Source organism: Gavia stellata, chromosome 32, assembly GCF_030936135.1.
Source record: "Gavia stellata isolate bGavSte3 chromosome 32, bGavSte3.hap2, whole genome shotgun sequence".
Lineage (NCBI taxonomy): Eukaryota > Metazoa > Chordata > Aves > Gaviiformes > Gaviidae > Gavia > Gavia stellata.
This window is the reverse complement of record NC_082625.1, coordinates 2759174-2786201: the sequence shown is the minus strand read 5'-3', so window position 1 is coordinate 2786201 and position 27028 is coordinate 2759174. Positions and strand designations below refer to the sequence as shown.

Sequence of the window (27028 nt, the reverse complement as noted above, 5' to 3'; positions counted from 1 at the left end):
CACATCCACCCCTCGTGGTGGGGTGGCAGAGTGAAACAGGTATGCCCATGCAGCGTGATCGAGGGAGGGAAGCCACAAAGGAGCCGTAAAACACGGCCAGCTGGTTTGAACTCACAGGAGCAGTGTGTGAGCTGGACCCCCGGGTCGCAGCCAGCAGAAGAAAGTTATTAAAGGTGTACGTTGCCCCGAAGAAAGCTAGTGGGGAAAAGCAAGCAAGCTGTACCGGCTGGCCAAAGAGGCAACTGCAGCGTGGTGGTGGCTGCCAGGACCCCGTGTGCCTCCTCGGGTACTTTATTGCTGATCTGTGATCGCCGGCACTGACCCTAAATCGACAACCGGGGTTTCACCGTCAGCCCACGTCCCTGCAGCAGCCCGCTGCCCTCTGCCAGGGCTGAGCCAGCAAACTCGCGTCCGAGGAGCGCAAGGGGAAATGCAAGCTGTGATGGTAATCAATACGGTTTATTAGTTTTTAATGCCATTTCTGCAGGTTCAGCAGCACTGTTAATTTAGTGCCTCACCTCAACTCCTTAAACCTGTTCCCAGGCTCAGAACCTGTGTGTTTTTATCTTTCACTGTTCAAACCATTGGGATAGGGACAAAACATGCCCGGGAGGCCACTTGGTTGCAGCAGTACCTGCAGGACAGAGAAGGGGAGGCAAATGTGCGAATTTCTGGGTGGAAAAGCACAGTTTGTTCTGTGAGGCGTGCCAAGAAGTACAGGTGCACACCGAATCAGCAAGACCCAGCACCGGTTTCCCAGCACTCAACTTACAGCTGTTAAAAATTCAGAGCATTATTTTATATATGGGGGGAAAAAACCGCCAAGCTGCTGAACCTGGAGTTATTTAACTAACGTTAATGAGGGATGGAGATAGAGGAGGTGCGGGGCCTGCCCGGGCCGGGGCTGAGGGCGCTGAGGCGGGAGCGGCACGGAGCCCGCCGGCGGGACTATGGCGCACAGCCCTCTGGGAAGTGTAGTCCTCTGGGAAGTGTAGTCCTCGGGCGCGCCGCCATCTTGGCGCCGCCAGAACACAGCGCCTTGGGGCGCTGCCTGGCAGCCATCTTGGGATGGGAGGGCCCGAGCCCTCTTTATCAGGCAGCGGGTGGGGCCGCCGGGGGTTGCGGTCTTGATTTAGGTAGCAGTGTGACCATTGGTTTTATTTTGAATCAAAGCAGCAATAAATCTATTGCAAAAGGTAGCCTAGCAAGTGCTCTGACTGGCCTAGTGGTGCTTTGGGGATGGTTTGGGGGGCTCTGGCCCTCCTCACGGGCATTGTGCTGGTATTGGCTTTGTGTCTATTCTGTCATTGAGCTTAGATAAGTAAGGGGCAATTTTTCCTCAGACATCTCCCCTGAAGGCCTTTCAGTGCCATGCCAGCTCACCCCGGAGGATGGGGATGTTCCTGGGTCTTGTGCTGAGTTTTCTGGTACCCCTCATGGCTGGGGATGCTGTGAGCACTTCTGAGGGAAGGCCTGACAGGGTTTGTGAGGGTATGCAGAGAGTTTGGGCTGTGTGTGGCCTGGGAGGAGGCATGGGCCTGTGGAGAGCAGAGCGGGGGCAGAATCAGGAGGGAAAAGATCATGGGGTGGTTAATGGGACCTGAATTTGGGAAAGAAGTGGGGGAATATGAGGGCATGCAGGTCCCCCGGCATAGCAAAGTCAACAAGTGCTTTCAGTCTCCTCTGGGAAGTGGAGTAAGTACACCCTTGCTGCAGTCAGGACAAAGTAGGTGTGAAGCTGGGCTGTGAAGCTGAGCTAGAGTATGTGAAGGGATGAGAGAGGGCACTTGGGGCATGGGGAAGTGTTTAATAGGGCTGGGAAAGGAAATAGGGCCCATCCCGGTGCCGCTGGATGCTCTTGTTGGTGTCCTCAGTGGGGCTGCTCGTGGTATTCTTCCCAGAGCCTACTTGGCTTGCCTGACAGAAGGTGACTGCTTCATACAGCAGAAAAAATAATTTACAGTGCTCATAAGACTGCAACTTCAGGTGCATTGTTCAGTTCCCGAAGTATTTAGTGAGTAAATTTCAAAGACAGGCACTCAAACTCAGTGAATGCCTTTGAGCCTGAACTTGGGATCTAAATCTGCCCTCTGTTACATATTATACTATTACAGATTATAGCTAGTTCCTTAACACCAGTGCTTATTTTCACAGAAAAAAAACCCTGCTGTCTCATAACATATCCTGCATGTTTTTATAACATAAATTTAGCTACCTCTTAGTGTAAATTTTATTTTATGCATTGATTTATTTTGGAGTAATCCAAAAAGATCCTTCCCTTTCCTTCGTTAGTCTTATGCCGTTATTATAAGAAGCCAGGCCATTCCCATAGATCTATTGGGCTGTTTAATTGCTCTGCAAACACGGAGGGGTGCTAATAAGCTTGCTTTCAAGCATGTGTTCATATGTCAACACTTTTGCTTCTGTCAGAAGCTTAAAAATGGAAACAGTTTTCTCTTTAAGAAAACAGGACCCAAATAAGGAGATGATGGAGTGGTGAAGATTCCTCTAGTGAGTCTGTTCCAGCTCATTCCTTAGAAAGGCTGTGTATGAAAGATCAGAGAAGAGGCCAATAGATCTGGGTTTTGTCCAGGGGTCTCTGGGTTTAAAGCTCCCTACAACCACTTGAGCTCATTTTCCCTGTGACTTGGCCGGGTACAACTTCTTTCTCTGCCCAAGCTGTTAAAAATCTTAAACTTTACCCTTCGGAATTCTTTCAGTTGTGCGACAGATACAACCTATCCCTTAGCAAAAATGGAAGCTATCAAGAAAAAGATGCAGATGTTGAAGTTAGACAAGGAGAATGCCATTGACAGAGCAGAGCAGGCTGAAACGGATAAGAAGGCAGCCGAGGACAAATGCAAACAGGTAAGTAGAAATAAAATCACTGATTGTGTGTTTGCGCTATGGAAATAAGTGTATCAAAATGCTATGTTGCAACTTTCTGATTCAGAAGCAAAATAATTCAAAGACGGGTTTTCTGTTAATCTTCTTTTGAAGTCTTTTGCTTTTTTGTGATGTTACACTCATAGAATCAGGGCTAGGTATTCTTTTTTCAGCCATCTTGAGTCTTCGCAAAATTAGCACTATCCACAGATTATTAAGAGTACTTTGTTTAAGTTTTCTTGAATCTTACATAATTGCCTTCATTTTCTTGTGCTTGTGATTCCATGGAAAAAGCCTTACATACTCCAGATCAAAGCTGTATACCTTGAACACCTGTAGGACTAGTGTTAATACCTCCTGAAGAGTCAGCTGTGTCTCAACATTAATTGAGCCTCTCCTTGAAGTGTATTAATAAAGTTCACTTGACTAGTCCTTGGTATACAGAATGGTACCAGCTGTGACTCAACAGTAGATAATGTTGTATTTTTGTTTTGTTAAGAATAATCAGAAATATCTTAATTTGAAAGCTCTTCTTTTAACTGCATTATACCGGTAACATTTTCATACTCTTTTGCTTTTCAATGTTCTTTATTCTGGGTATCTACCTCATATTTGAGCTATAGTATTTTCAGAACGATCTTGAAATGTAAGTTGACTACGTTCAAGTTTCTTACAGCACTTCTTGTAGAATTACCATGTCTTTTCCTTCTACATTCTCTAAATGTGGCTGCTTCTACTGCATCTTCCAGACTGCTATAATACATTATTACCATTCATTTGACCAAATATTTCTTACGTTCAAGTTCAGTTTGAGACTCTGGATGATATAACTAAACTTTCAACTGATCATCCACTTAGCTAAAGCAACAGGAAAAGAAGTTTCCAAAAGGCTCAGCTGCTGCTGTCTCCCCCCTCCACCCCCAACATAAGGAAAACTACCTGTCTCTTCTGTGCCCTTACAGTAAGCTTTTACAAGCTGCAGACCTTGCCCCGTGTACACCTACATAGTCCCTGTTTCTTTCCTAGCTTCAGAGGTGTTGGTCAGATGCTGCTCTGTTGGGCCACAGTTTCCCCAGCTAATCTTTCTGTGCTCAGCAACAGCCACAGCAGATTGTTATTCAGACCAGTTAATGGTGATTGAATGCTTAGCCTTCCTTTACCTTTAGTTATCAAAAGTGATTTCCTATGGAGTGATAAATGACATGCTTATGGAACTTTCAAGTACCTCTATGAGGGTAATCCACAATAAAAAGCTGAAAGAGAGAAGTAAATCTTTGATCTTACTCCTCTTCCCTGAATTGTCTCAGATTTTTCAGCCTTTATTTTTTTAACGTGGGCACAGTACTCAAGTGGTGATTATAATGTCATACCCAAAGTAAGCATCACCTCCTTCATCCTGCTTACTGTCCTTCTGTGAAAGCATCCAAGCAAGCATGTTGAGTTCTCTCACGCTATCTGGTTACTCTGAGTAAAAGTATAGCAACATAACAACGTTCAAGAATAGCATGCTACCAAAAATGTTGTTAAAGCTATCTTTGAAGCTAGAATGAAGAAAGTCAGTGCACTAAAACACAAACTATATTGAGTGAACTATTTTGATAGACTAAATTTATGGAAAGGCGGAGCTAAATGCTTAAATCAGTTTCTCTACAGACTGAACTGTTTTGTATTGCAAATGAAGCGACAGAACAGATGGGTTTGCAGGCGCACCCTTATCAGCAGCAAGCCTCCTGATAATGTAAATTCTTCAGGGAGCATGAGACAGTTTGTCATTAAACAGTCTCCCAGCAGGTTATAAATAGTACCACTCCCGTGTACAATATGGATTTATATGGTATGGAGGAGAGAGTCTGAACCTCATGGTAGGACGGAGCATACCTTGTTGGCCCACAGTTAGTCAGAGAACAATTGAGGCTGGAAGGGACCTCCTCCCTAGGTCATTGAGTCCCACCTCCTGCTTACAGCAGGGTCTGTCCTGGGCCAGACCTGTTCCCTCCTGCTTCCAGAGTATCACGTTTGGTTTGAAAAAATGATTGCAGAACCGCCACTCATTTTTTCTAGCTGTACAGGAATTGAACAGTTTCCTAATACATCATCAGGTAATAGTGTTACAACAAAAACAAGGACATAATGTTAAAACATTTATAATTATGCTGTAGAATTCACTGCTGCAGGGTGTTGTGGACTCCAAAATAGAAATGAGGTGAAAAAGGGCTTATACCAAATTATGTATTAAACCAGATCTTGTGTGTGCGGTGGCAGGGAATGTTGTTCTAAGGATGATGTTTTTAATGATCTTTCCCTGGCAACTGCTACCAGTCATTCTCAGACTACTTGCTGCAGCAGAACTTTGATCTGGTCTTTTGTGACTCTTTGTATGTTCAGTTAGGTTAAAACTAGTAGTAAAGAGAGGTTTTAACTACATTAATCTGTAACTGATAATACATCAAAATGCTCACTTTTTTTTTTTTCCCCTCTCTTGAAAGGTAGAGGATGAGCTGGTAGCTCTGCAGAAAAAGTTGAAAGGAACTGAAGATGAGCTGGATAAGTACTCGGAGGCTCTCAAAGATGCCCAGGAGAAACTAGAGCAGGCTGAAAAGAAGGCCACTGATGTACGTACCTACAGCTGATATTTGCCTGTAACTATGCTCTGTCTGTTTTGCGGTACGTGTGTAGTACACCGACGATAAGGATTTTTGCATTGCAGTACTTTGATAGGGATAGGAAAGGCGGTGTTATGTTTCGGGTGCGTAGGCCGCCCATCCGCTCTGCCAGCGCGAGCTCGGGCTGCGGCTGTTGTGCACCGGGCGCACAGCACACGTGGCTGCCCCTGGGAGCCAGCGCCACGCAGGGCCTAACGGGTACCCACAGGGGAATCCGTACACTGCACCCATCAGGGGGTTCCGAAATGGCGGGAAGTGTTGGTGGGCAGGAATTCTTTGGGAGGGGTGGAATTCCCTTTAATCAAAGTAAACAAAACGGTGATCTTTCTGGGAAGCTGGGACAGAAGCAGGGATCTGCTGTGGGGTAACGATGCAGTTTGGCTTCAGCCACATAGCTTAAAAACCAGTCCCAGCTCCCCAGCCACGCACCCCGTTCATTTTGTTGTCAGAATGGGTAGTTTTAGCTTCTCTCTTGTCTGCATGGGCCCAAACACGGCAGTAACAAACCGGAGTGCAGGACCTGGCAGCAGCTTGTTGAACCCCACCTCTGGGGTCCTTGGGATGGCGGGGTGACCCGGGGAGCCCAGGAGGCCCGGAGCCGGTTTTGCATCACCGAGCGATGCGGCGCCCGGGGCAGCGCGGAGCGGGCCGGGGCTCGGCGGGCGCTCTCTGCCCGGGCCTGCCCGCGGGGCTGCAGCGGGGACCCCCGCGGGACGGAGGGGGGAAACGGGCGGGGCGGCCCCGCGGCGCGACTGTCCCGGCGCTGCGTGCGCCGACTCCTCTGTGCTACGTCACCACCCCCCACCTCCACCTCCAGCCGCGTGACGTCATCGGCCCATTGAAAGGCGCGGGGCCGCGCGCCGCCACGTGCAGCACCTCCGCGCCCTGCCCGCCGCCAGCGCCGCGCCCATGGCCGCGCCGAGCTCCCTGGAAGCGGTGAAGAGGAAGATCCAGTGCCTGCAGCAACAGGCGGATGAGGCGGAGGATCGCGCCCAGGTCCTCCAGCGGGAGCTGGACCTGGAACGGGACCTGCGGGAGAAAGTGAGACCGCCCGGGCTGCCTGCTCGCCTCTCTCGGTCGCTCTCTCCCGGGCTGCCCTGCTCCTTCCTTCCTGTCTCTGGCTCTCTCTCGCTGGGGCGCGCCTGGCTCCCCCCTGCTCCGGGAGGACGGCTCGGCCGCCGGCTGCCTTCGCTCCTCAGCTGTCCCCCTCGCTGCCCCGCTCCGCAGACTCCCTGCGGAAGCCGCTGGCGCTGCCGCAGCGCCCCGCCCGCACCGTCCGCCGGGGGCGCGGGGCGCGGCGGCTCGTCCCGGGCGCCCGCTGCTTATCGCGCTTTGGGGCCCTTCCCTTCGGAAAAGGCGTTGCGAGCACCGATCGGCATCGGGGAGCGGTTACGAGTTTAGTAGGAAAGGGCTGCTTAATTAGGAAAAAACGCTGCATGACAACGAGCGGGGAGTTCCCGCCTCTCGGCGCCGCACCGCTGGCTGCAGCACAGCTGGGAAATGTCCGAACTGATGGAAAATAACTTTTCCTCCTGGTTTTCACAGAGAAATGAGAACTCTCCACTAGTGTGCGGCTCTCCCGGGGCTGGACAGCTGGTTTCACTTAGATTTGTGTGTGATCAGCCTTCCCGGCATCTTCCTGCTATTTTATCACATGTCAGCGAGTTAGTTTTACCGTATAAGGACTGCGGGCTGCTTCTGGGAGAGGTGGAGCCAGACCAGCTCCAGCTTCCCAGTGGCCCCGTCTCCATAGCTTTGGAATCTTGCTTAATTAAAATATGACTTAAAAGTGTCCCGTCTAGCGGAAGGAGTTGCAGACTGCCGCAGAACAGATGCCAGTTTTCTACATGATCGATGCCTTGTGTGTAAATCGAGAAAGTTAAACACATAGCACTGAGTAGAAAACAAATTAAATGCTGGATAATTCATGACTAGAGGAATTCTGGGTCAGCTTCCATGTGGATCAGTCACGGCAATCCGTTCCAAGGTGGTACAGCTATGAATGGAAACCACTTCCTCCAGCCTAGGAGGAGCAGTCAGTAACCAAATTGCAGAAGCTGCAGCAAAACAAGTATTTTTTCAAAGTGTTTAACATAAAGCATAAACCAATTGCCCTTCCAGGATCTAGAGCCCGTAAAAGAGTTTTTTAAAAAAATCAAAATAAAAAGTTAAATCTTATACATAGCAATCATGCTCAGATTTGGGGACAATTAAGTGCACAAATCTGGCAGTTATTAAAGCAGGGGTTTATTTTCCTTCAAATTACAAGCAATTACAGGAGCCATAGCTTAATAATCACAATATATTTATGGACGCCAATTTCTTCATGTTGTCTGTATGCAAGCATTTCTCCCAGCCACCTCTCCATTTATTATCTAGTCTTTTTTTTAAACATTAATAGTGTTTCCAATTACTGTGCAGTTTATTCAATAATATATAAACAGACCTTATCATTAAGAAATGCTTTCTGCCTAATTCCTTAAGTACCACAGGAAGCAATGAAAAAGGAAAGTGAGCTTATTTTAAGAACTTATCTAATTTTGCCCTATTTATGTTACAAAGACGGCTGACTCTCCCATGCTGAGGCCAACTGTATCTGCCCAGCTGACCACGTAAAGATTATATAGCATTTGCAGGCCAAGAAGCCCGTGATGGATCACAGAATGGCTCTAACTTCAGCAGTGCACTATAACAGGACATTGCTGCAATCTGTGATAAAACCAAGAACAGAGGAATCAAATCCGAAGTTTTGGGAACAAGCCATTACAGAAACAGTTAGGTTTTTAACTTTACAATTCTATGGGTAGATCCAGCCCCGTGAAGTGATCTGAAAATAGTTGTCCGTTGGCAATCGGTGTCAAATCCCTCCTTGTATGTCAGGAATGATAAGTACCATTAAAAAAGAAAGGCGAAGCACATACTCCTTACCTTGAAATTCCTGAGATGCCATAGTTTAAACAAACAAAATGCAGAGACAGAAAGGTTCCTAGAGCTTCCCAGTGTACACCAAGGACACGCCTTTGCAGTTTTAAGCAAAACTGAGTAGTTGAGAACATTTGTCAGCCCGCCGCTGGCTTGTACATAACCTCCCTCCTGCGTGGTTGTGTTTCACACAGGCTGAAGGTGAGGTGGCAGCGCTGAACAGACGTATCCAGCTCGTGGAAGAGGAGCTGGATCGTGCCCAGGAACGGCTGGCCACAGCCCTGCAGAAACTGGAGGAGGCTGAGAAAGCGGCGGATGAGAGCGAGAGGTACGTTTCCTCTTTCTTTCTTTTTTTTGTAAAAAATTGAATATATAGGAATAAAATATTCCTGTATAAATTTAGTATCTGCATGTGCCAATGTGCATTGCAGGGCAGAGACCCAGAACTTTTTTGTAACCTTCAATGAGTAATTCTGTTAGCCTTGAAAAACACGACAGTGTGGTCATAATGGGCCACTTTTTGGTTACAAATACTGAACTCCACTTTAGGACCTTTGAGATAGAAGTGCTAAAATGCTTCTACATTAAACACACTTGCTTTGACTTCTGCAGAGGAATGAAGGTTATTGAGAACAGAGCGATGAAAGATGAAGAGAAAATGGAAATTCAGGAAATGCAGCTGAAGGAGGCTAAGCATATTGCTGAAGAAGCCGACCGCAAATACGAAGAGGTGAAAGGGATGAGGAAACGATTAAACATAGGGGAGAACCGCCAAAAGCTTTGTTACTCTTCGGTTTAGTCATTCTTTGTACGCTCTTTGCTGTGTGATGGTTTGACTTGGAACATTCCCAAAAAGGAGTAATTCTAATAGTGACTTTAGCAGCACCTTAGAGATTTAATGCTAAGAGCACTGCAAAAGCTAATTTATTGGGGGGAAAAGGCTCTCATGCCCGTGCGTGTATGCTTTAACCTAATGCCAGCATTCAGGAGGAAAGCACGAGCATGGTGCTTTGAGAGAAACACGAACAATTACAGGCTGGCTTGATACAGCTATTTTCTCTTTACAGGTTGCCCGTAAACTGGTTATTTTGGAGGGTGAACTGGAAAGAGCTGAAGAGCGCGCAGAGGTGTCCGAAGTGTGAGTAACTCCAGATACATGGAAGCAGTTGAGAATACAGAAAAGGTCAAAGCTCCATTTCATTAGAAAAACCTGCTCCTGGTAGGCAGGCCTGCAGTGTATGTAGAAAAGCTTTTTGTACCCTATATATGCAATTTTCTCCTTTCAGACTTGATAATTATAATTACTTCATCCCTTGTATTTTTAAACTTTTTGAAAATTAAATTAAGTCATACCAGGGACAGTAGTAATTTATACTTTTTTCTTTCCTGTAGTAAATGTAGTGACCTTGAAGAGGAGTTAAAGAATGTCACTAACAACCTGAAGTCTTTGGAAGCTCAATCTGAAAAGGTTGGTTCTTTCCATAAACTAAGGGATGGGGCAAAGCCAAAACTTGTCAATAAAATCCTTAGAAATAATCCAGAAATGCAAAGGAAGCAGAAGAGTTTAACTGGCTGCCTGTTTCACAGAGACTGCTGATAACGCCAAATCGGTTCTGCCCAAACCCAAGTCGATAATTATCTGCAACGCTGCTTCACGCCAGGCCCTAAATCTCCATTTTCCACCCCAGCACGCTGCTGACGGCTCTCTGTTTTCTGATCTTGCTCTTTCTGCCGTTTTTGTCCTCAGTAATGAATGGTTAAAACTCTCAATTCCGTTAAATGGTTGTTTCTGGCTAGCCTAAATCGGTACGGAAGGCTTCCTGTCCTCTTGCACCTTCAGCTGGTTCTGTGCCGCAGAAGAAGGTAAGCCCGCTAAGGTGTGACGACGCACGAAGGACATCCCCACGCCTAAAACGATGGTTTATGAACCCGAGCTGAAATGTCTTGGTGAAGAGGGGAAGAGCACGGAAAGGGTGTTTGCAGCTGTTGTAAAAGGAAGAGTGGTTATAAACAGGTCACCGTTTCATAAACGTTTATTATTGTTGCTACAACTTCCCTTAAAGAGTGTTTATTGTTTTCACAGTACTCGGAAAAAGAAGATAAATATGAAGAAGAAATCAAGATTCTCTCTGACAAGCTTAAAGAAGTACGTTTGTTCATCCCCAAACTGTACTTTGGCGTCACTTTTTTTAACAGCATCCAAATACTCTATTTAATTTTTTTTAGGCTGAAACTCGTGCTGAATTTGCGGAGAGAACAGTTGCCAAACTGGAAAAGTCTATTGATGACCTGGAAGGTATGAAATTACTCAAATTTAATTTAAAAGTGGTCAGTTTCAAATCAGAAAACAAAATCCTGGGAGTGGGTGTTGAATTTTATTGGGAAAGGACAGAAGTGCTCGTCAGGCGGCTTGGTCGATCAGCCAAAGAGGTTCTCTTTCAAAACGCTGGTAACGAGAACCCAGTTTTCGCCAACTCGCAGATACGTGGGCTCACAGGCTCCTTCTGTTAATCACAAGATCACAACCCCTCCTAACCTGATTACTGGAAAATTATTTTGAGAGATTAAAAAAAAGGAAACAGACGAAGCTGCTCACCTGGCAGCTGTGGGGATTTTCTGCTTTCGTACCGATACTCAATTCCACATCTCTTTTCTTCTTTTGTTTTCCTCCCCAACTGCTCTGGCTGCTGCCTCCTGACTGTCTCCTGCTGTGCGCCTCTTCCTCTGGACTGTTTTTCCACATTTCTTGCCGCAACGTGCCTCCTGCCCTCGTGCCCGGCAGACGAGCTGTATGCTCAGAAGCTGAAGTACAAAGCGATCAGTGAGGAGCTTGACCATGCCCTCAATGACATGACCTCTTTGTGACCCGCACCCGCACGGGGGCACGGGGCCACTCTGGCTCGCTGCGTTTCTTACGCTTTTCTTGCCTGCCATACCTCTCACTTCTGTGCAACTTCCACAAGCAATCCTTCAACCTCCTCTGGAAGAACTGAACTCAATAAAAACGAGATACCTCTACCTTTCAGCTTTGGGGGTTTATTTCCTTGTAATTCCCCTAAAATACACCCGTAATGACAGGGAAAGTAAGTTCAGCTCCTCACACCAGGGGCAGGCAGATGCAGTCAGCCCCGGTACGACCCGGTGCGCTGGCAAACGCCCGAGTTTAGCGTTCCCAGGGATGCGCATGGCAGCAAGAAGCTTTGAGTGCATTCGGCATGCACTCGTGGTGCTCTGCCTGCCTGGTTAAAACCTCTCGGGGCAATGAAAACGCTGAGGGACGTGTCCTGTAAAGCACGTGTTAAAGCAAAACACAAGTCTGTCGCATTACACGTAGAATGTGTCCAAAAACTGTGCTAAACCAGAGCAATTACCAAAAAAAATTGGCCCCCTTTTGCGGATGCAGTTACAGTGTTGTCCTGAACATGAAGGTAAGTAATCATGGCTTTTATTTAAAGAGCCGAGGCTGTAAAATAATGTGGTTTAAGTCTTGTTTTTCCCTCATTTCTCCCCAGAAAAACTTGCTCAAGCAAAAGAAGAGAACTTGGGGTTGCACCAGACACTGGACCAGACGCTAAACGAACTGAACTGTATATGAGACTGCGGAGAGCTCTCGGCGGCCAACAGAAACCCAAACCTCTGCCTGCATTTACCGTATCGTTCCTCTCTCTCTCTGTATCCTGGGAAAAACGATTAAGTTATGAACAGCGCCCGCCTGCGTAAGGCTCTGGGCGCGGCTCGAGGGCAGTCTCACACCTCTCACCCCTCCGGCCCACTCCTCCCGCAGGCGGCGGCTGCCGACGCTCCTGCAGCGCGCGGGAGAGCGCGAGCCGCGCCCGGGGCCGCGTGACCCCCCTCGGTTTTCGTGTCCGCAGGTTATCGATCGCGCGGCTGTAGCTTTTCCTCGCGGTTGGTTGGTCGGTTTTAGATGAGCCCCGGCAGAAGCTGTACCCGCGCAGGAGCGCCGCCCGCCGCGGTGCGCCTGTTACTGACGTTTCATATTAAACGATTTCTCACAGTACCGAAGTCTCCCGGTCTTTGCGCAGCGGTGCTGTTCGGGTGACGTCACGGACCAGCGGGCCGTTAAAGACGTGACGTCGCTCTCTAACGGCCCGGCCTCGCCTCGCCGTGGCAGCGCCGCACGCGCCTTCCGCCCGCAGCAGGAAGTGACGCTGGGCCGGGCACGCGCCCCGGGGCGAACTGCCAATCGCGCCGCGGCTTGCGCACGGGGCGAAAGGCGCCCGCCAATGGAGCGCCGGCTCCGTGCGCTTCCTGCCGGGCTCCGCGGTGAGGCACGCTGGGCTCAGCCAATAAGCGCGCGACGGGCGGTGATGGGCGGCGGGCGCGACCCGTGAGGCGGCGCGGGGGGCGGGCGCGGCCGGAGGGGCGGTGCCCGCGAACATGGCGAAGACGTACGACTATCTCTTCAAGCTGCTGCTCATCGGCGACTCGGGCGTGGGGAAGACGTGCGCGCTCTTCCGCTTCTCCGAGGACGCCTTCAACGCCACCTTCATCTCCACCATCGGTGAGGGAGGGAGAGAGGGAGGGCCGAGCCGAGGTGACCGGGCGGGCCCGGGCCCCGCCGGCCGCTGGTCCCGCCTGGCGGCTCCGGCTCCGGCTCCGGCTCCGGCTCCGGCTCCGGCTCCGGGCCTGGAAGCGGCCCGTTCCGCCCGGAGGAGTTTGGTTGCGGCCGACGCGTCTCCCGGCTCGGGCCGCGGGAGCGGAGGGGGCGGGTTCGCTGCCACCGCGGGTGACTGCGGCGGCTGCCGAGGCTCGGGGTCGGCTTAGCGGCGGGTGTGCAGCCCGGCGGTGCCGCCCTGGCCCGGCCCCGGCCGCCCTGGCTTCTGAAGGGCGGCTGTTGATTTCCTCGCCGCGTCCCGGCGGGGAGGGGGGCAGAGGCTCAGCCGGTGGCGCGGGTCGCTCTCGGCTTCGCTGCCGAGCGTGAGCTGCGTCCGGGAGCTCGGCGGCTCTTCCTTGGCTGGCGGGGAGGATGCTCTGCCGGGGCTCCTCCGGAGAACGGGAGGATCTGAGCCGTGAAACGAAAAGCGTTCACTTGGTCTTCGGCAGAAACGAGGAGTAACTTAGTTGCTTCCCTTTTCAGGTATTGATTTTAAAATCAGAACTATAGAGCTAGATGGCAAGAGAATTAAACTGCAGATATGGTAAGACTTTTCTGAAGTTCATGTTTGATAACGGGGTGTCTGTGTGGGGTGGGGGTGTTACCGTTAAGTGTTTACTCCAGGTGTGCTCTTCAGCAGTTAGCGATATCTTAGAAGCTAAAAGATAGCTTTAGTGCGTCTAGAGACTGCTTCAACGATGTTTAATTAAAACCTTGGGTGGCTTTGACTGGAGCGTGGTGGCGTAGGTGGTTTGCCTGAGCCCCCGTGTTCTGTCTGTTCCAGGGACACCGCCGGGCAGGAGCGATTTCGAACCATCACAACCGCCTACTACAGGGGAGCAATGGTAGGAGCCACGCGGGTCGCGCTAAACCTAAAGCAGACGGTTCGGCTTTCGCGGTCACGTCAGCTGGGTTTGGTGCGGAACGCACGCGACTGTCTGGCTTCCCAGGCGTAACCTCTGCCCAGCTGAATATTTACAGTCCTGCTCCTCTTGCAGGCCGTGCTGGGGCTGCGCTGGGGCACCGCGGGAGTGCCTGGAGGCAGCTTTCCTCCCTGCCTCGCTCTGTAAACACGCGTCCCGCACACCTTATCTGGCAAGGCGCAAACTGCGATTAAACGTTACGTAGAGCTGTGAGCCAACGGTTTTAAAAATAGTCTGTGTTAAGTTGCTCCTTTCTGCTGTGGACAAGTCTTTAACTCTTGCTTAAACTGATGCTAGCTGAAACAATCTATCTCCTTCTTAATTTTTAGGGCATTATGTTAGTCTATGACATCACCAATGAAAAATCTTTTGAAAATATTCGGAACTGGGTCAGGAATATTGAAGAGGTAATGTCCTTGTTCACTTACTGAATGTTAAAGATGCTGTTTCTTTCTCCAAAAGTAGTTGAAACTAATCACTTCAGAAGCGTTAAGTTTCTTTTGAACGCATGTGCTGAAAGGTGCCTGGAAAATAAATAAGAATGAAGATCAGTAACGCCTTCTGGAGCATCGCGGTTGGCAGTAATTCGTTGTGCTGGCCCGCGCGAGCCCACTGTGGGGCCGCAGCCCCTCCCGTGAGGAGGGCACCGCAACGCTGATGCTCTCCGGCCACGACGAGTGAGCTGAGAGCCCTCGCTGTGCGGGATGTGCGCTGGGCTGCCGGTGCCCGCTGCGAGCGGCTGGGGTGGGGGGCTTGGGGGAGCTTGTAAACCTGCAAAGACGCTTCGCAGCAGCGTCTCCATGTCAAGCACTTGCTGCCTGCCTCTTCTATTTGACAATATTTGTCTAGAAACACCCCAGCTGAAGTCCTTTCTGTGGTCTGTTTCTATCCCAGCACGCCTCTCCGGATGTTGAAAAAATGATCCTTGGGAACAAATGTGATGCAAATGACAAAAGGCAAGTTTCTAGAGAGCAAGGGGAGAAGGTGAGTCCCGGAGCTTTAATGTATTTCAACTTAGACTTTTCCAAGTATAGAAGTTGCGTTTGTTACTGTCCGCATGCTGCTTTGGCGCCTCGGTGGTGTTTCTAAGCAGAACTACAGAACCTTTTCCAAGCTGTAGCTGCAATCAATTTCCCCGTTCTGCTGAAAAGATGAGTCTGTGTTAAGAATTCCTGTCAATTATCTGGTCGAGATGGGTTAGGTGCCGAGCAGCGAGCTGGATTTTTTTCTTAGAAAAAGGAAGAAAAGGCATGCTAGAGTTTGATGTTTAGGAAGTGTCTCTTTTTGGCCAAAAGCCGCTGAGACAAGGCAGAGAGGATTGTCTTTTCTGGCGTTAGACGTTACTTAGTCAAGGTAGAGAAGGTACATCTGCGCGCTGCAGATGTTACACGACTGACAAGATACCTATGCAAGAAAAAAAAATATATTAAAAGGCAAAGGAGCGGATTAAAATGTGTGCAGAGTGTAACACAGCGGAACAAAGCCCAGTAAGAGTAGACGCTAACAGGAATGAGATTTTGTTCCTGATTTCTGCAAATTGTTCTGCTTGAGTAAGTCCCCAGGATGCCGCGAGTCTCGCCGGGGGGCAGGTCCTGCCTGGCCGGTTAGTTAGAGCTGTTCCTGCAATTACCCAACTAACCTCCAACCTGCTTTTGTTCAGCTTGCTGCAAGCTTTGGAATTAAATTTATGGAGACCAGCGCAAAAGCAAATATAAACATAGAGAACGTAAGTACTGCAACCTTTCTCTTACGTTTATCTTCTTATTTGTGCAAACAAGCCATAAGAACACTCGCTCATCCTGGCTGGGCGCAAAACTCCGTGGTTAGATACTGCGGATGGGTTGTTAAGTGCGTATCTGCACATTCCATGAAGGCATCGTCTAACCAAGGTTATGCTAATTTACTTAAACTGAACTTGGCGCTCAGAGCGTAACACAAGGGTGTTAGAGCAACCCGCGTTAGAGCAGCACGCTGAAAAACTCGCCCTATGTCTTTGCATTCAGTAATGAGATTGATAAAGGGCGACGTTTCGCCACTCTGCAGACCCTGGCTGTGCCCCGCCACTGTGGTTTGCAGGCTCGGAAAGGAGGTGGCGGAGTTAGAAAAGGAGCATTAAAATCTGGAGGGGGGGGAAAACCTGAAAACTTGACGTTCTTCAGGAGTTCAGTATATGAAGAAGCTCGGGAAGGCAGCTTATTGCTAAACAAAACTGTTAGAATATATTTGATTTACCGCCTAATGCTTAACTGGTTTACTTGTCACAGGCATTTTTCACTCTTGCAAGAGATATCAAAGCAAAAATGGACAAGAAGTTGGTGAGTAACCTTCACTTGGTCCACGCTGTGTTTAAATAGGGACAAAAAACCCAACCAAAAGCCAAATAGCGAGTACTGCTTCACAGCGTCTAAGAAATATTTTGTGGTCTCTTTCATGGGGGATGCACTGGAGGTTACAGAAATATATTTTTAGTTTTGTTAAGCTACGCTCTGACCTTGGCTTGTAAACAGGTGTCTCTGCATTTCAGGAATTAGCTGCTATTGTTGAGGTTTTCTAAATAAAACTATCTTTTATTTGTTTTATTGCAAGTCAAGTGAGTGGTAGAGCAGCGTAATGGTATTTCTTGCTCTTGCAGCCTGAAATCTGGAATTGTATAAATGAGACATACAGGAGGCCCCTGTATGTCTTCATACATACATATACACATAGGTATTTCAGGGTAGTCTTCAAAGGAGTATGTTTAAAAATAGCTAAAGAATTAATTTTTTTGATAACTTCTGTGAAAGCATCCCGAGAAATGATTGGGTTGTTATTTGTTGTACAAAAGATCGTACATCGATGTCAGCTTGTTCCTTACGAAATGAAGCTAACGAAGATTCCTTCTACTTTTACTGAGTGCTCTACCCTCGTGTGACCAGAGGCGTGCTGATACTTTGGGTCTTGCTGACGATTCCCAAGGGTTTCAGCAAGAGCCGAACAAGTCCCGTAATATTTTTTTTTTTAATCTCAGCTGTTGATAGAAAGAAGAAGAACAGGCTCAGTGCGCGTTAGTCGAAGCCAAAAGTAGCAGATGCATTCTCTGACTTCTCGGGTGGCTGATGTAAGGCTCGGAGAAAGGAGTGAAGACTCCTGTTGTTTCTAGTAACGGGTTTTGTACGTGGCAGGCTTGATTCAACAAAAGGAATAGATGAAGTACGGGTGCCAGAAGCTGCTAAGTATAAATAAGTAACTTAATATTCTTTGCGTCTTCAGGAAGGCAATAGCCCGCAAGGCAGCAACCAGGGAGTCAAAATCACACCAGACCAGCAAAAGAAAAGCAGCTTTTTCCGATGTGTTCTTCTGTGAGGAACACGGCCTTAACCTGAGCGTCCGCTCAACTGAACTGGACTGTGCCTGTTCTGAGTGAGATTTCCTCTGTCTGTGGACTTAGCATTCGCAACATACCTTGTCACTTTGTGACCATCTGAATAAGAAATTGTTTATTTTAGTAATTGTCTGACTCTTCAATTTTGGAGACAGAACAAGTTTATTTTTGTCAGATTGCCACTGGGCATGCCTGTTGTCTAGCAGAGGGAGTACAGATCAAACGTGACCTGTGATACACACCTTTGCTGACAGGCTTCAATCTTTTTGTTCATATCTATAACGTATCCAAATTAGAAAGATTAAGTTATGATCGAGATTAGAAACTGAAATGCCAATATCAATAAAGTACAGGTATGCGTACCTGATAGATGTGCATATCCATGTCTATAGATGCATATAGAACAGTCGCATCAAAACATCAAATGAAGTGCTTAGTAAGCAGTACAGGCTGATACCTTTTCAGAAGGTAGAAGGAAGCTTTCTGCATCTCCACCTCTTTGCTACTACAGAGAAAATCCTTTATCTGCCTGTTACTTATTCAGTTGTGTTATTCTAGACAATCCACAAGTACAATTGAAGTTTAAAAAAAAAATCCTTCTCAAAGGAATCTCTATTTTTTTAAAAAAACCAAAGTGTGCTGTAAATATAATGGACCCTTACCATCAGGAGTGACTTTATCTGTGTTAGACGTGACTGTGCTTAATTAAGTACTGCAGACATTTAGACGCGTTTAACAGGAGAGGGTAGCTACAGTGAGTCCCGTGCCAACGATCTGTCGTCTGTTCTTAGAGAAACAGACCCTGGTTGGGGTAGGGACGCTTACTCAAAAGTTGTAACGTTACAGTGGGCGGCTTTTCCTTCTCTGGTTGAGAATGACTCCAGATCTGTCATGACGTAGTAGCTAGTTTTAAATTGCGACAAGAAAATGTATTGCACTGCTTCCAGTTGTGTGTTCTCATGCACACTTGCTCACATATGCAAATAAATGTTGCACATACGAACACTTTCTGAAACAAACTTTTTTAAACTGAGATTTGCCTTGCTGCTGCGTAGTGATCATTTCAGATTTCAAGCAGCAGCAAAGCTGTTAATAGCGTGCATCAATGCAAATGATGTTTCGTCCTCAGTGGAAATATTCTATGTATTTATTCCTATAAACACAGTCTATTACATTCCGATGTATAAAATGTGACGGCCAAGTAAAGCTCCTAGGTGGCTGACTGCTCTCAGCTCAGAGGCTGTAAGCCTGACTCTGAAGTAGACTGACCAAAGGAGCCAGTAAGAGCCATCTACTTCGAAGTCAAGCGATGGGAATTACGGTATATTTAATTCAAATGAACATATCAGCTGTGTCCTGCAACTCACTGGAATTGTGACCGTGCTCTGTTTACATTGACAACTGCACTTAAGGGTAAAATTAAAGCTGATTTTAAAGTCAATGCATTTACTCACCAGTTTTGTTTTCTTCAAGTTTGTGGTATTATATTCTGGCCTCAGAGTAGCGCTCTGAAGTGGTAGTGTAGTTAAAGACCTATCAGATTCATCATCAAACTTTATAAATCTGCAGCATGCAGTTGGGCTCAACAGGAATATTGCCTGTTTTTCTAAAATGGAAAAAGGAAATCTTACTGTATAAGTTAGTGGTTTATAAAAATGCTTTTTATATGTGACCAACTTTTTTTTTTTTTTGATCACTCGCAGATTACAATGAGCTCTGTTCATGATTAGAATCATACGTAAAAGTTTCCTCTAACCAGAACCTTATGATGGGTTTTTTTGTTTACTTGTGGCTTTTTAGCATGAAGACTTGGGGAACGTGCATCACAGTGGATTACATGCAGATGTATCTGTAGGGTAAAATCACGTTAAGCTACTGAAGAGCCTTCTAGTCAGTATGTGCTTCAAAGTGTAGTTATTACAGAGCTCTAGATCGGACAAGCAATGCTTCTGCCTTGAGATAAGGTTGCTTTTAAAACAAGACTTCGTGTACACTTCAAGAAATTACTGAGGCAGAATTGGGGAGGTGATGAGGGCATGGTCCGAAGGTTGTTTTCCTGTACCAAACAGATCTGTTTAACAGCTTAGTAGTAAATGTGGATTGTCTCCCATCCATCCTTCTACTTGAGTATAGCCAGACGTTGCAGCCAGGCTTATTGTTCGAAGCGACTGGAAAAATCAGGGGTTAATCTAACTTGATATCATGGGCTGTCCACCACGATACTGGGTATTGCCTGCTGACAGTATCTAAATCAATAACTCGTCTTGAGATGAGAAAGAAAACTATATTCATTTACAAATGATTAAAACTTGAAGGATGGAGTTGTGTTTTTCACTCCCCATTTTCTAAATCTCAAGTTACTCTTTTTGCATTCAAAGCTAACTCTTTGTATGTGAATACCTTTTGTTCAAACTTAACGCTGGTTGTTGCACATGTTTATGCACCTAATTTATAGCATGATTTCCTCTTACAAAATGATTGGTTTTGCTCGATGAACAACTATATTGCCTGATCTCAGGAAGTTTCATACAGTTACTGTGACTACAGGCATCACTGTACTTCTCGGGTATACAGACTCTGCACAGAAATTAAGACACTGTAAGCAATATGAAACCTGAAATGCAAATGTAAGACAGGAACAGGTTAAAGACATTGCAGTTACATGTATGCGTAGCTATGTGTCGCTAAATACAGACAGCAAATCTTGGATATCTACAATATATAGTTGAAGTTTCCATCACATAATTAAATTAGTGTCTTTTAAGTATGAATGTTATGGAAAACAATGCTCAAAAGAGGTACTGCATAAATACATACAATAATGCGTTGATATGTAAGCTTTCTCAGCTAAGGAGGAAAAAAATCTCAAATTAGATAAAAAATTTGTAAAACTGAGGAATTTAAGTGGATCCGAAAAACTAACAATGTGCTTACTACACATTCTCAGTGTATAAATACCACTAAAATTTCAGGTAATGGATTAACACTCGGTTTGTAGAGAAACAAACCCATTTTTGAGCATGTTCTCAAATTCCCTTACTTTAATGAGTATCATAGAATTCTGTGGTTGACCTTATCTTTGAGGCTGGTTGCAATATTTCAGATAGTCTTCACCCGTTCAGGTGTAGACCTGTCAGTAGCTCATCTGGCAATAAATGGTGGAACTGCTGTTTTAATGCTTTGCCATTTTAACACTTAAGCTGTCCAGGTCCTATGCTGATAGGCACATCTAATGTTCCGTGACATCACAGCCTTACGCCAGCATCAGACTTTCAGCCTCAGATTTATAAATCCTATGGATTATTGTAAGTCTCTTTACTGCTGCTGAAAATTATTTGGTCTCTCCTTTCCTATGAGATGCTAATCATCTCACTGACGATTGTTAAGGGTTTTATTGTGGTGGCGGTGTCTTTGCCTGGTGATTGTGCTCAAAAGCTACCGTGATTTCCTGTTCTCTTGGAATTGAAATGGCTGGGGTTTATGCTGGAGAGGAAATGGGCAAACAGCCACGTAGAGGATGGTCTCCCTTTGTACTAGAAGTTCGTAGGGGTTGGGAAAGAATGATGACTGACTTCTGTCTTCATTTGTAGATTAAATAAAGATCTGTTCAATTGAACGTTAATGGTAACATGCAGTCTGATTATTTCAGGCTGCCTTATTCTTTGGCCCATCTCTTTCATGGATCGTCAGAGTTTTTGTTTCTGTAGGTAACGCAAGTTTAGCGGGCTGGTCTCTCCAGCCTTTCTGCAGGAATCATATGCTCTATGGTGAGCGTGAGTTGGGACTTAAAATTTTGTTTTGAAGGGAACTTAATGCATCCCAATATTTTTAAAAATAACTGTAAATTGTGTTTTTAGAATGACCACTTTTGGCTGCCACCCTTCCCACATTACAACTGCTTTCTTAAACACTGCTCATTGATTTTCATGTTTGTATTAAAAACAAAACTGTTGTTTATTACAGTATGTATGTTTTTACTCTGTTGTACAGGACCCTGAGCACTGCGTAAATAAACTTCTTATGAAAAGAGAATTTTACAAACTTAGTTTGTCAGTCTTGTTCATCATTCGTGCGTATAGATTCTTATGTGGAAAATGAGGTGTTTCTGAAAATACAAAAGAGGGACAGGAACCCAGGGTAGGCTCTTTTGTCCTTTAAAGTATGTTGACTTTTCATTATAAATTCTGAAATGGAGAGTTCTTTGCTGTATTTGTCTCAGAACCTGTAATGGGCTTCTGTGACACACGGGGAGAATACTTTAGCAAATTCATTCATTGGACCATTTGTTAAGACTGTTAAAGCTGATCAGAGGAGTTGCTTATGCAATTTTGATTAACCATAATGTCTTTGAAACCATTTTCAAGGGGTTTTTTTACCGAATAAGGCATTTTCTTAGGAATTTTTTTAGAAGCTATAGTTTGATACAAGTTTCTTTACTACCTGGTGGTATCTGAACTTTAAAAAAAGACTTCCGGTCTCACTGTCTAGGCCAGATTTGCTCTAGCTGCAGGGGGAGGGGAATAGACATTTTGTTAAATTAGAGGGTGATCTTGATGAAGAGTTTAATGAATGGTTCCTTTTAAAGCGGTAAACAAGAGACCAAGTTCTCCGACTGCTTCAGTTACCAGAAATTGTCCTCTTTGCTCCTCTCATTTTGCTCTCTCATGGACAGTAATCTCAGCTGAAGTAATAGTTGTTGAAGGTTCAAGAAGCACTTCCATCCTCATGTTCCACTAGATTCAGATTCGAATGTGAAATGTGCTATTAAAAAAAGGAAATAATGATCACTTATGTATCACTCTTCTCTATTCAGAGGGATTCACTACAATTAATCCTAGGACTGTACAATAAATTGCAAACATTATTTTGCAAAGCACTTGCAAAGAATAGGTACATTAAATAAACACAAGATTTGGAGTGCTGCTTTGTGCAAGACATGCGTCAGAAACCACATTAAGACTATGTTACGCATTGAGTGAGCTAATCTCATATTAACTTATCAATGGAGCCTAAGTGCTATTATTAACTTTTTAAGTTACGAAGACTTTTTGTCATGCAAAAAGTACATGGGAGGTTCAAAAAGCAAGTCAAGAAGCCTCCCTGCTTTTTCAAGCATCTGTTTTCCCCATTTTTGCGGTGGGCACCTCTACTAGAAAATGCCAGGGAAGAGTGATGATCTTAATGGCTGAGGAGATGTAAAACAGACACTTCCGAGACTTCTGACAAAAATCTGAGAGCAATTTTGTGTTGGAAATTAAAAGCAAATATTACCTGAGGAAATCTGGAGCCCGTATTATCATATGCTGAAAGTCTTCCAAAGACAGCTTGCCATCGTTGTCCGCATCAGCTTCGTAAATCACCTTTTCACATACAAGGCTAACTTCTTCTGGGGTAAGTTCATTTCGGGTTAATTTGTTAACAGTTTTCTCTAGATCTGATTTGCATATGTAATCGTCATTGTTAAAATCTGTCAAAGGAAACAAAAAGAATTCAAAGAGACAAAACTCAGCGTTTTACATGGTTGACTGCCAAGACCTAATAGGAAGGGTTTGGTTCCCAGGCTGTAATGTATTTATACAAGTAGAACTTTCGAATCAGAAATGAAGTCTTGCAGTTATCTGTATTTGCTTGTCTAAAAATTCAATAACAAAAATCCTGGAATCATTTCTCCTTATCTTACATAAAGGTAACAGTTGTAAATAGTTTAATGGCTAAACATAGCCTTGACATAATTAAATCATTCTAGTAAATCACTACTACTAAAGTAAATGCAAGAAATAGTAACAAGTTAAAGGAAGAGAATGAGCTGTTCAGTTTTGGTGAGAGTTCACTTTTTTACCATCTTTGCTGAATCACGTACAGTTTAAATCGCAAAGAAAGATTTTATGTGTTTGATATATTGTTTGGCTTTAGCTGATCATGAAGAAAGTAACTGAAAATGGTACCGTAAAAAAAAAAAACCTTTAAATTTGTCCTTGGAGAAAAATGCTAGAAGCGTGCTTCCCTGCCTCCCACCTCCCCCTGCCAAACCCCCCCTACAGATTTATGGGCAGCCAAATCCCTTGTGCTGCACTTTTCCAAGCAGCCCTTCAGACAGAAGTATTTCTTAAATGTTTATCAGCTCTTGAAAACTACAGATAATTTCAGGCTGTAAATTTTGTGGTAAATCCTAATCCTAAATCAGGAAGAGAAGAGACAAAAGGATAAAGATGACCAGAAGTTTCTAGGAGAGAGAACAGGCATTCAAATGCAATGAAAAGAAAGGCTGTATTAAAAACACACCTAACTAGAAATCATTATGGTGGAAAAATGGATATTTTGCATCCCTACATGAAGCTGCAGGATTTTCCCAAAGCTTACTTTTTATGCATGTCTCACTCACCATAAATTTTAAAAGCATAATAAGCTTTCAAGTCTCTGGGAGCCATTTCGCTCAGCACCGAAAACATGTCCAAAAAATCATCTAAAGTCATATTGCCATCTCCATCCTCTGAGAAAACCTCTGCTATCCGCTGGCGGAATGGATTGTCCTGGGAAACAGAACAGAGGAGCAAGGGAAGGTCATCTTTACTACCATTTATTTCAGTGCAGATAAGCAAGATTGGTGCAAGATTATTTTTGTTCTAACCCCTTTTTGGCAAATACCCCCCTTTCTGCTATTATGTTCTTGTCTAATGTTGTATCAGAGGTAGACACAGCTGCAGCCTTCTTTAACCTTTGTGCAATTTCAGGGTGTTTTCAGGAAATCACTAGAAGCTTCCAGAAAGACTTTCGACTTCAATAGCCAAAATTTATTTGTATTTCAGCCTCCCAGCAATTAGTACTGGATGAATTATTTAAAAAGGGTAGATTAAACTGAAATGTGTCACTCGATTCTAGTTGTGTTCCTTGCTCTGTACCTTCAGCTCTGGCATGCTGCCAATGAGTTCATAGGGAAGTGTCACGTCTGGTTTATCTGTGTAGTCGAGTGGAACTAGCTGTGGGGCTAGATCTCGGTATCTGTAAAACAGTCTGAAATAGAAAGAAAGGTTTGTTTAGGGAACAAGTTATTTAGACCACTGAGAACAATGTGTTTGCCTTTTCCATATCATTCTTCATGCTTTGCATCCTTTACCAGATGGATGATATCAGTCACTAAACAATAGTTAGTACGCTCTGTAGTTGTTGGTGGAAGAGACAGTATTAAAAAGAACAACGTAGTGTAACTGGTTTTGTAAGCCTTCATGCTTACAGAACAATTAGGTGAAAATGCTTTCACAGGTCAGGCAGCCAAACCGCTAGATACCATGTACCTGAAAACAGACTTTTACAAAGTTTCAGATTTACTTCTACGTTGCCAGCAGTGGTATTCAGGCAAGTAGTGTAGTTACAATTCATGTGTTTTTGACAACAAGGCACGAGACCTTCAACCTGAAGGTCCACCTAATCAGTTTCCAAACACACAAAAACTTGTGGCAAGGCAAAAGGGATCCGTTTTCCACGTCCACAATGAATGTGACCAAAAATAATGGGCTTCAGCTGGAGCATGAAAGATTCAGTTTAAATGTCAGAATAAAACTTGGAATACCTAAAGCCATGGGCAGGAAGAGAGAGACCTGGGACCAGCTCTACCAGGTTTTTATCTACCCCAAATATCTTCCTGTTTTTCCATAGAACTCAGGTTCAAGAGACAGAAAATATGCATAGTAATTTGAATGTATTCACCACTTTTTCAGCATGCTATTCGCTTCAGTTCTTGCGTAAGGATCCCATTCACGGCTGTTATCAACAAAACAATAGGACAGAATTTTAAAAGGGATCCATATCAATAATAAATGTCTTATTCATGACACAGTTATGGTTCTGGCCTCTATTTACTACATGGAAAGGCAGACAGATTTAGATTTCAGTTATTACAGAACCGTTCTATTTTGGCCTGTATAGAATTCATACACAGATATCAAGATTCTAAAGAGGGACATGCTCTGCACTTGTACTCTGCCCTTCAGAGAAATTAGCAAAACATTTGTGATGACATCTTGAGAGATGTAGAAACTGAACACTTCCCTTTCTGTTAATACCGCACATGGTTAGGAAAGGCAAATGCAATTTCAGTATTATCTATGTTACTATCTGGGCAAGTATTTTTTACCAGAGGAGAACAAGTTGAGGTTTTCAGTGAAGACTCTCAGCCACCCATGAACAGAATACTGAACTGGTCTTTATCAGATCCTTCAGCCAGAGATTAAATGGAGTATTCAATGAGGTGCGTGAAGGCTTTGGGAAAAATGCACTTTAGAGTTATGAGTATAATTATTTACATGAAGACATAAAAAAAATGTGACTAAAATTTGACACAGTCATCAAGGTTTTAATAAACCAGGCAAAGTATCTCAAAGAATAACAGTATACTTTGAAGCATTCGTCATAAAACAAGGTGAGGGGAACATGGATGTCACTGGCAAAGTATGCACTAAAATATAACTTGTTACATTTATTTTTGATAGAGAGACTGGTACCTTAACACAAAATTTAGAATTCTGGCTCAGTTTAAGATAGACAACATAGGGTTTGTACATAAAAAAGCAACAAAAATGCTCAAATTGCCCAAAGGGGCTGCTTTGAATTTGTGTAAATCCATTTTAAAATTATTATTAAAATACCTCACCGTATATGTAACCTGTCTTTACAGCAATCTTTGTCTTTTACCCACAAAATGCATATACAAGACTCACCTCAGAATTTCTTTCCTTGTAAAGAATGTGCAGTCCTATGAAATAAGAAAAGATATAACATGGAATGACAGTTTTTAGCATGCATTGGCCCAACCTTTTCCCATACAGTAACTTAAATGAAATAATATTGTAATATATATGGCCAAGCATTAAAGCTGTCTTTTTGGATATAATTAGGAGTATTTTACAACCCTTCTTCTTGATGTAGGAATCAAACGATGTTACTAAAATCTTTGCTGTAATTTAGTACTCCTACTTAATAATTTTTAAAAGAGATTGTTTTAAAAAAGCCCTCGCCATTATTCAATGTTCTGTCCAAACAGCCGTTTAGTTTGTTTTATACCTGATATGCATCCAGTTGCTCTGGAGTGAAAATGGTTTGCTTGTTGCCCATTTCTAGCTCTGAATGCTGATTCTTGTCCCATCATTCTTTCCTCAAAGGCACCTTTATAGGAGGTCTGGATATTCAGTTATTAAAAGCTGCAACAATGAGGTTCGGGTATAGCAGAGGATCAAGTAACCAGCTTCCCTACTCCACAGGCTGTAAAGTATCATTAATAGGAGCATTTCATCATATCTTTAGTCTGGCTACTTAAGGCTCTTATCCAGCATCACTCACCCGTCTCCTGTGTGCACGACAAAGACTCATGTTACAGTATTTAGCCGAACAACTAATAGCTGCTTGTTTGTGTCTTTGAGGGAGCATGGATCGTACTTGTTCATTCCTTCAGGTATGGTAAATTACCTGAAACGTGCTGGTAATGTCTTTCTTCTTTAAGAATTAACACCAAATGCTAGAAATTGGTAACAGTGATGGTAACCCCTCATCCTTCTCACTTTTCCCTGTAATACACAGTGTACAGTAATGCTCATGGCAGTTTGTACTGGAGGTAGTATCTATAAAGTTCGCTCACTCCCTTTATTCTGCATTATCTGCTAATACA

At 44.8% G+C, this 27028-nt stretch overlaps 3 protein-coding genes across 8 annotated transcripts; 2 read left to right on the top strand and 1 right to left on the bottom strand.

Moving 5' to 3' along the window:
• Positions 1 to 2567: 2567 nt before the first annotated feature.
• Positions 2568 to 12489, top strand: TPM4 (tropomyosin 4). Of its 5 annotated transcripts, none has more exons than XM_059831785.1 (9): positions 2568 to 2868; positions 5373 to 5498; positions 8666 to 8799; positions 9084 to 9201; positions 9539 to 9609; positions 9864 to 9939; positions 10555 to 10617; positions 10698 to 10767; positions 11984 to 12489. In XM_059831785.1, exons 1-9 carry the CDS (start codon positions 2755 to 2757, stop codon positions 12064 to 12066), a joined length of 855 nt encoding a protein of 284 aa, XP_059687768.1. In that variant the 5' UTR covers positions 2568 to 2754; the 3' UTR covers positions 12067 to 12489. The 5 variants fall into 5 exon arrangements, with proteins under 5 accessions (XP_059687768.1, XP_059687767.1, XP_059687770.1 ...); XM_059831784.1 differs by lacking the exon at positions 11984 to 12489 and adding an exon at positions 11254 to 11489 and having other exon boundaries at positions 2571 to 2868; XM_059831787.1 differs by lacking the exons at positions 2568 to 2868; positions 5373 to 5498 and adding an exon at positions 6429 to 6590.
• A 374-nt stretch (positions 12490 to 12863) lies between these two features.
• Positions 12864 to 19677, top strand: RAB8A (RAB8A, member RAS oncogene family). The gene is made up of 8 exons (XM_059832027.1): positions 12864 to 12993; positions 13570 to 13630; positions 13871 to 13931; positions 14339 to 14416; positions 14904 to 14993; positions 15670 to 15735; positions 16274 to 16324; positions 17259 to 19677. Exons 1-8 carry the CDS (start codon positions 12870 to 12872, stop codon positions 17349 to 17351), a joined length of 624 nt encoding a protein of 207 aa, XP_059688010.1. The 5' UTR covers positions 12864 to 12869; the 3' UTR covers positions 17352 to 19677.
• A 2432-nt stretch (positions 19678 to 22109) lies between these two features.
• CIB3 (calcium and integrin binding family member 3) lies at positions 22110 to 26478 on the bottom strand. Of its 2 annotated transcripts, XM_009817641.2 has the most exons (6): positions 26428 to 26478; positions 26085 to 26119; positions 24270 to 24381; positions 23753 to 23900; positions 22642 to 22837; positions 22110 to 22131 (listed from the first exon to the last, which is right to left on the bottom strand). In XM_009817641.2, the coding sequence occupies exons 1-6, from the start codon at positions 26476 to 26478 to the stop codon at positions 22110 to 22112; spliced, it is 564 nt and encodes a 187-aa protein (XP_009815943.1). The 2 variants fall into 2 exon arrangements, with proteins under 2 accessions (XP_009815943.1, XP_009815944.1); XM_009817642.2 differs by lacking the exons at positions 24270 to 24381; positions 26085 to 26119.
• Positions 26479 to 27028: the final 550 nt, after the last annotated feature.